At 39.3% G+C, this 8,075-nt stretch overlaps 2 protein-coding genes across 2 annotated transcripts; both read left to right on the top strand.

The window, feature by feature from the left end:
- The first annotated feature begins 507 nt into the window (after positions 1–507).
- Positions 508–5,659, top strand: LOC113338565. The gene is made up of 4 exons (XM_026583958.1): positions 508–1,159; positions 1,896–3,936; positions 4,084–4,491; positions 4,543–5,659. The coding sequence occupies exons 1-4, from the start codon at positions 508–510 to the stop codon at positions 5,657–5,659; spliced, it is 4,218 nt and encodes a 1,405-aa protein (XP_026439743.1).
- Positions 5,660–5,665: 6 nt separating this feature from the next.
- LOC113338566 lies at positions 5,666–7,615 on the top strand. Its single transcript, XM_026583959.1, has 3 exons — positions 5,666–6,014; positions 6,480–6,581; positions 6,999–7,615. Exons 1-3 carry the CDS (start codon positions 5,666–5,668, stop codon positions 7,613–7,615), a joined length of 1,068 nt encoding a protein of 355 aa, XP_026439744.1.
- Positions 7,616–8,075: the final 460 nt, after the last annotated feature.

Below are 8,075 nucleotides of genomic sequence, written 5' to 3' on the forward strand. Positions count from 1 at the left end.
CGTACTCATCATGGCCACTATGAGTTTCGTGTCACGCCCTTCGGCCTTACTTATGCACCTGCGACATTTGAGGCACTGATGAATGGGGTTTTTCAGCCATTTCTTCGAAAGTTTGTACTTGTATTTTTTGAAGATATTCTTGTTTACAGTTCATCTCTTGCAGATCATCTGAAGCACCTTCATGTGGTTTTTTCATTTCTACGCCAACATTTGTTGTACGCCAAATTCTCCAAGTGCACATTTGCTCAGCCTCAACTCGAGTACTTGGGTCACTTAATCACTGGAAATGGTGTAGCTGCAGATCCTGACAAGGTTGCTGCTATGGTTAGTTGGCCTCAACCAAAAACATTGAAGTAGTTACGAGGTTTTTTATACCTGACTGGTTATTATCGAAAATTCATCAAAGCGTATGGTAATATCTGCAATCCTGTGACAGAACTGTTCAAGAAAGACTCATTTTTCTGGACCGATGATGCCACAACAACCTTCTCCTCTATCAAATCAGCAATGACTCAAGCGCCATTTTTAGCTTTGCCTGATTTCAATAAGCCCTTTACATTGGATACTGATGCATGCTCACGGGGTGTTGGTGCATTACTTCTACAAGAAAACATGCCAATTACATTTTTCAGTAAACCTTTAGGTCCAAAAGCATTGGCCTTGTCTACATATGAAAAGGAGTTCTTAGCCATTGTAATGGCAGTTCAGAAATGGAAACATTATCTCGGCCACAATCAATTTGTGATCAACACAGACCACCAAAGCTTAAAGTACCTTATGGAGCAGAAACTCTCTTCAGCATTTCTACAAAAATGGCTAGTCAAGCTCATGGGTTTTGATTATGTCATCCGCTATAAGAAAAGCAAAGACAATCAAGTTGTTGATGAACTCTCCAGGTTACCACATGCTTCTTGTTTTTCATTATCCTTATATCAACCTCAGTGGTCTAGTGATATTATCTCCAGCTATGATTCAGATACTGTGGCCCAAAACCTAATTACTCAGCTTCTTATCTCTCCAACTCTGCAACATTATACTTACCTACAAGGGATATTGAGGTTTAAGGGGAGGTTGTACATTGGTTCAGGTAATGCCATTAGATCCTCTATATTACAATCAGTACACTCTTCTGTTGTGGGAGGCCATTCTGGCATTGCATGTACCTATAACCGGTCTAAGGCACATTTTTATTGGCCAAACATGAAGCACGGCATTATCCAGTTCGTCTTGACGTGTGACATCTGACAATGCAACAAAGTGTTGTATCCCCTTCTCAACTAAACCTCTCTGTGGTCTGCCCTTAGAAATTTAGTTGTGTGCCTTAGTATTCCAGAAAGGCTGTCATTGGGTGTGCTGAGCACCGTTTATTGCTAGCCACGTGTCTGTCATCGATTGAGTTCAATTATTGGATACTTAATGTGTAAGAAGGGTTATCCCTTCATTATCTGAATTCTGTTTTTGAATAAAATACATTTGGCTGCGCCTCTGGCACATATTTTTGGCTTGAATCTCTGATTCAAAAGGTGATTCTGCACCATTCTATGCATCTTTGCTTGTTAAATTATTGTCGGGATACAACAACTGGCATCAGAGCCGTTCAATCCACCCAATTTTTTTTTTTCCGATGACTCTCAAGGAGGTTTCCGATAGAACTGATGCTAACACCGCTGCTATCACTCAACTACGCTCAGAATTCCAATCCCTTTCCACAGATCCTACTTCTCAGATCGATACAGTCAAAACAAGCTTCAAAGAGGAATTACAAGAAAATAATTGAAATCTCATCACCTTATTAGCTCGGCCTGTGAATAATCATCATTTTGAAGATTCAGGTGGTTCTCATATCCAAGATCATGAAGGTTCAAACAATAACCATCATTTTTTATCCCATTCAGGTAATAATCATCGTCTTCCAAAGCTTGATTTTTCACATTTGTATGGTATTAATCCTAGAGGTTGGCTCCAGAAGAGCGAAAGATATTTTCAATTGAATGATATTGAGGAACATAAGAAAGTTGATATTGCTGCAATTTATTTAGAAGGAAAAGCAGAAAAATGGTTTCTCAATTTTCAGGTGAATCGACCACGTATTACTTGGACAGATTTATCCAAACACTTATGTGCTCGATTTGAAAATCCTATAGAAGAAAACTTTGTAGGTAGTTTCAATAAATTAGTTCAAACCAACAGAGTTGATGAATACTATGAGGAATTTGAATCTCTTAAAGCCTTAATGCTAGATATGAACCCTACACTTATAGAAACCTACTTTGTAATGAGTATTCCTAGTTTCCTAAAGGATGAGATAGGGAAATATGTCTCTATGTTTCCTCCACAAACATTAGCTGCTGCTTTTTCATTAGCTAGATTACAAGAGCAGAAACTCAGTTCAGTGACCCACCTCCCTAAATCTTATACTAAACCCTTTAATTCACCTTTCATCTCAAACAAACAATTCCAATTTAAAAATTTCTCTCATAGGCCAGCTCCTACATCTCCTAAATCTGCCCCTATGACTCTCAAATCTTCCTTTCACAACCATTCCAAACCTACACCCACCACCACAACAATTAAAAAGCTGACACAGGAAGAGATGAAAAAAATAAGAGCTCAAGGTTTATGTTACAATTGTGATGAGGTGTATAGGAAAGGTCATTTTTGTAAAGGAAAGAAGAAGATCTTTATGCTCCAGGTTGAAAATTCTGAATCACAAGAGACTGAAGAGGAAGAAGACATTTTTGAAGAAGCTGTAGATTCACCTGTTCGTCCTGATCTGGATATTTCATTACATGCTTTGAATGGCAATGCCACTGGTGATACTATTAGAATCCCTGGAGTCCTTAACAATCACAAAGTCTCCATACTCATTGATTCAGGCAGCACCACAAGTTTTATTGACAGTGCATTGGCTACTTCCCTCCAGTGCAACATTGACTCAACTGCACCAATGAAAGTCACTGTTGCAAATGGAGAGTACACACTCATCCATGGTATTTGTACACAACTACAATGGAGCATGCATGTCCATACTTTTGTTGAGAATCTACGACTTTTACCATTGGGAGGTTGTGATATTGTCTTAGGTGCAGACTGGTTCAAGACATTGGGTGATGTTCTATTTAACTTTTCAAAACCGAGCATTTCATTTAAGTATAAAGGTAAGAAAATCACCTTACAGGGTGTGGGGAAACAAACTTCTTTACTTCAAATGAGTGGTGAAGTTGTTAATAAATTTCTTTCTAGCTCTTCTCATGGCTTATTGGGGCACTTATTTTCCATTTCTACACCCACTTCACCACCTACAACACCTGATATTCTTTTACCCTTATTACATGAGTTTGATGACATTTTCCAAGAGCCAACTCAATTGCCTCCACAAAGAAACTTGGACCATAAAATTCCCTTGCAACCTAATTTAGCACCTATAAACCTTAGAGATTACAAGTGCCCCTACATTAAGAAAGGTGTGGTGGAACAATTGGTTCAAGAAATGTTAAAGTCTACCATCATCCAGCCAAGCAATAGTCCTTTTGCATCACCTATACTTCTATTAAAGAATAAATACAACACATGGAGATTTTGTGTTGACTATAGAAAACTCAACAGCATTAAAGTCAAGGACAAGTTTCCCATTCCAATTATTGAGGAATTATTGGATGAATTGAATAGAGCTATTGTCTTCACCAGAATTGACTTGAGAGATGGATATCATCAAATCAGAGTGCATCTCTCAGACATTTTCAAAACTGCCTTCAGAACACTTCAAGGCCATTATGAATTTAAAGTGATGCCATTTGGCCTTACTAATTCCCCAGCCACTTTTGAAGCCTTAATGAATGAAATATTTCAACCTGCCTTGCGGAAATTTATACTGGTATTTTTTGATGATATTATCATATACAACAAGAGAATGACTGAGCACTTGGAGCATCTCAGGTTTACATTTTCCCTGCTCAGAAAACATCAACTATATGCTAAGCTCTCTAAATGATGTTTTGGCCAACCTTCACTGGAATACTTGGTCCATATTATTTCAGCTGCAGGTGTTTGTGCTGATCCAAGTAAAATTGCTTGTATGCAAAGTTGGCCTACACCCTCTATACTCAAAGAGTTGAGGGGATTCCTTGGGCTTACAGGATACGATAAGAAGTTTGTCAGGAATTATGGAGCAATCAGTAAACCACTTACTGATCTTCTCAAGAAGAACTCCTTCAATTGGACTTCAGCAGCCACTTCAGCTTTTGAGCAACTCAAGCAGGCCATGTCAACAACTCCAATATTGGTCTTACCTGACTTCACTAAGCCCTTTGTGGTTGAAAGTGATGCTAGTGACTCATGTATTGGAGCTGTATTACTCCAAGATGGAAAGCCAATTGCTTACTTTAGCAAACCCTTGGGTCCAGGAGCTAGAGCATTATCCACATATGAAAAGGAGTTTCTAGCCATTGTCCTAGCAGTTCAGATATGGAGACATTACTTACAGGGAGCTAAGTTCATAATCCAAACTGATCATTAAAGTATCAAGTATTTCTTGGAGCAAAGGATTACTACACCATTACAGCAAAGATACTTAATCAAACTGTTGGGATTTGATTATGTCGTCCGATATAAAAAAGAAGTTGAAAATATAGTGGCAGATGCACTTTCTAGAAGACCTCCTGATTCAGCTCATTGTAATTTATTGGCTGCCTCTACACCAGCATGGGCTCAAGAAGTACTTTCCAGTGACACTGGTGATGAGAAAGCTCAGGGCATAATTTCTAAACTTCTCCTCAGTCCTTCTAGTGTTGAAAACTTCACCTACAAGGAGGGCATATTGAGGTACCAAACAAAACTCTATATTGGTACTGGTGGCACAAATAGGCAAGCACTATTACATTCTCTACATAATTCTGTTATGGGAGGGCATTCTGGTATTCAAGCTACATATGCAAGAGCCAAAGCACATTTTTACTGGCAAGGCCTCAAAAAGGATGTTTTACTCTTTGTGTATGAATATGATGAATGTCAAAGGAACAAGAGCGACACTACAAGCTCTGCTGGCCTTCTCCAACCTCTCCCTATACCAGATTATGCTTGGAAACATATAACAATGGACTTCGTTGATGGTATACCAACAAGCAACAAGAAGAATGTCATCCTAGTTGTGGTATACAGAATCACTAAGTATGCTCATTTTATTGCACTACATCACCCATACTCTGCTTCTTCTGTGGCCCAAGTTTTTCTCAATCATATTTTCAAGCTACATGGGTTGCCTGCCTCAATTGTGTCAGATAGGGACAAGGTGTTTACAGGCAACTTCTGGACTTATTTATTCAAGTCCTTGGGCACAAGCTTGAACTTAAGCTCTGCTTATCACCCTCAAACTGTTGGCCAGACTGAGAGGGTGAATGCTTGCTTGGAAAATTATTTAAGATGTGTATCATGTCATAAACCAAGCAGCTGGAGAAATTGGTTGTTCCTTGCTAAGTGGTGGTACAACACCAGCTTCCATAGGGGTCTCAAAATGTCTCCATTTCAAGCTTTGTATGTTTATTTACCTCCCCATCTAGCATTTCCATCTAATGCTACTACTTCAGTGGATGCTGTGGAGGCTTACTTAAAGTCCAGAGACACCATGCTTGACATCATCAAGGAATCACTACATCAAGCATAGGCCAGGATGAAGCTTTATGCTGACTCTTCAAGAGTGGAGAGAACTTTCCAAGAGGGGGATTTGGTCTACCTCAAACTTCAGCCCTACAGACAAGATTCAGTGTCTCTTAGAAGAAATTTTAAACTATCTTCCAAATACTATGGACCCTTCAAAGTCTTACACAAGGTAGGTGTTGTGGCCTATAAACTGGATCTACCTTCACATTCAAGGATCCATCCAGTCTTCCATGTCTCCCAGTTGAAACAACACATTGGTATGAAACACAATCCCTCTCCTACTCTACCTGTTGTTGATCTCAATAGTGAAGTTATCATGTTGCCAGAGAAGGTGTTACAGACTAGAACAGTGCTTAGAGGTAGTAGATTGGTGCACCAACTTATCATCCAATGGACTAGCTCAACTACTGAGGATGCCACCTAGGAGGACTCCTCCAATTTAATGGTCTCATTACCCTAGATTTGTCCTTGAGGACAACGACAATTTTCAGGGGTAGGCAGTGTTGTATCCCCTTCTCAACTAAACCTCTCTGTGGTCTACCCTTAGTAATTTAGTTGTGTGCCTTAGTAGTCCAGACAGGCTGTCATTGGGTGTGCTGAGGACCGTTGATTGCTAACCACGTGTTTGTCATCGATTGAGTCTAGTTAGGATTCAATTATTGGATACTTAATGTGTAAGAAGGGTTATCCCTTCATTATCTGAATTATGTTTTTGAATGAAATACATTTGGCTGCGCCTCTGACACATATTTTTGGCTTGAATCTCTGATTTAAGAGGTGATTCTTCACCATTCTATCCATCCCTGCTTGTTAAATTGTTGTAGGGATACAACACAAAGGTGACCACTCATTTCCTAGACGACTTCTACAACCTCTTCCAATCCCTGACACAGCTTGGAAGGACATATCCCTAGACTTCATTGAAGGTTTGTCTATGTCTTGTCGAAAAAAATGTCATTATGGTAATCGTAGATCGCCTAACCAAGTATAGCCATTTTATTCCACTAAGCCATCCTTTCACTGCCATCACAGTTGCCAAAGAATTTCTGTCCAATATTTTTAAACTACATGGTTTACCTAACACAATTGTCAGTGATAGAGATAAAATCTTCATCAGTCAGTTTTGGTAGGATCTGTTTAAATCATTAGGTACCACCTTAAAACTGAGTTCAGCTTACCATTCTCAAACTAATGGTCAAAATGAACGGACAAATTCCTGTGTAGAGCAATATTTAAAGTGCATGAAAAGTTCACAACCTAAGCAGTGGGTTCAATGGTTGCCTTTGGCAGAATATTGGTTTAACACCAATTATCATACAAGCCTTAAAATGTATCCATTTCAGGCATTATACGGGCACCAACCTCCTCACTTAGTGTTTCCAATTCCTACTCTACTTCTGTGACCACTGTTGAAGATTACTTGCATGAAAGGGATCTTATGCTACAACTGCTTAAACATGACCTTTCTAAAGCTCAGAGACGGATGAAGTTCTTCGCAGATCAGAAACGATCAGATAGGGAATTTGCAGTAGGTGACATGGTGTTTCTGAAGCTTCAACCATACAGGAAGACTTCAGTTGCTATTAGGAAGAACTTCAAACTTTCTCCTAAATACTTTGGGCCATTTGAGGTTATCCAACGGATTTGTGCTGTTGCGTATAAGTTGAAGCTACCGGTTGGTTCTCGCATTCACCCTATATTTTATGTGTCCCAACTAAAGAAGAAGATTGGTCTTAATGCTGCAACCATGCCTCAGCTACCTCAAGTTGATCACAATGTCCATTATGTGATTGAACCATTGGATATTCTGGATCGCAGACTTACACTCCGTAATAACTCATCAGTGCCTCAAGTCTTGGTTCATTGGTCTAACTCATCCCTAGAAGATGCAACATGGGCAGACACGGTGCACATCCAGTCTCAGTTCCCTGATTTCATCCTTGAGGACAAGGATGCTTAAATGGAGGAGGCAATGTCATGTACTCAGCGTGGGCTTATGCACTTGACATGGGCTTATGCAGTGTCCCGTTGGGATAGACTCTTTTAGTCTTTACTTATTAGAGGGTAATTGTCTAAAGCTAAAAATAAGTTGTTAGGGTTTAATCATCGAGTCCCGTTTCTGATCATTGATGTAATAATGGCGGTTAGGTTAAGTCATTCAGGAGTGGTGTTTAAATACCAATGATTGTGTAAGAATTGAACTAATGAATGAAAAACCTTATTTTCCTTTGGAAAATAAACTAGGCTCTGATTTAGAGAGAATGTAGCTTGCTACCAAGTAACTCATTCTATCTTGTACTGGTTCAACACACATGCCTTGTTTGAACCCACTAAGGCGGATATTAAGAAGAGAATGATTGTTCAACTGGAGGAAAATGTTTGCAAGAATAGACTATCACCCGAAGAAGAAGAAGATGAAA

This window comes from Papaver somniferum, unplaced genomic scaffold (assembly GCF_003573695.1).
Source record: "Papaver somniferum cultivar HN1 unplaced genomic scaffold, ASM357369v1 unplaced-scaffold_19, whole genome shotgun sequence".
In the NCBI taxonomy this organism is placed as follows: domain Eukaryota; kingdom Viridiplantae; phylum Streptophyta; class Magnoliopsida; order Ranunculales; family Papaveraceae; genus Papaver; species Papaver somniferum.

What these genes read in the sequence shown, in the direction of transcription:
- LOC113338565 (XM_026583958.1), top strand. Translation starts at nt 508, where the DNA reads ATGACTCAAGCGCCATTTTTAGCTTTGCCTGATTTCAATAAGCCCTTT. An exon ending in AGGCCATTCTGGCATTGCAT is followed by an intron (nt 1,160 to 1,895) that starts GTACCTATAACC and finishes TATCCCATTCAG; the next exon opens with GTAATAATCATCGTCTTCCA. An exon ending in CATTACTTACAGGGAGCTAA is followed by an intron (nt 4,492 to 4,542) that starts GTTCATAATCCA and finishes CTTGGAGCAAAG; the next exon opens with GATTACTACACCATTACAGC.
- LOC113338566 (XM_026583959.1), top strand. Translation starts at nt 5,666, where the DNA reads ATGAAGCTTTATGCTGACTCTTCAAGAGTGGAGAGAACTTTCCAAGAG. An exon ending in GACTAGAACAGTGCTTAGAG is followed by an intron (nt 6,015 to 6,479) that starts GTAGTAGATTGG and finishes AAATTGTTGTAG; the next exon opens with GGATACAACACAAAGGTGAC. An exon ending in ATCCCTAGACTTCATTGAAG is followed by an intron (nt 6,582 to 6,998) that starts GTTTGTCTATGT and finishes TATCCATTTCAG; the next exon opens with GCATTATACGGGCACCAACC.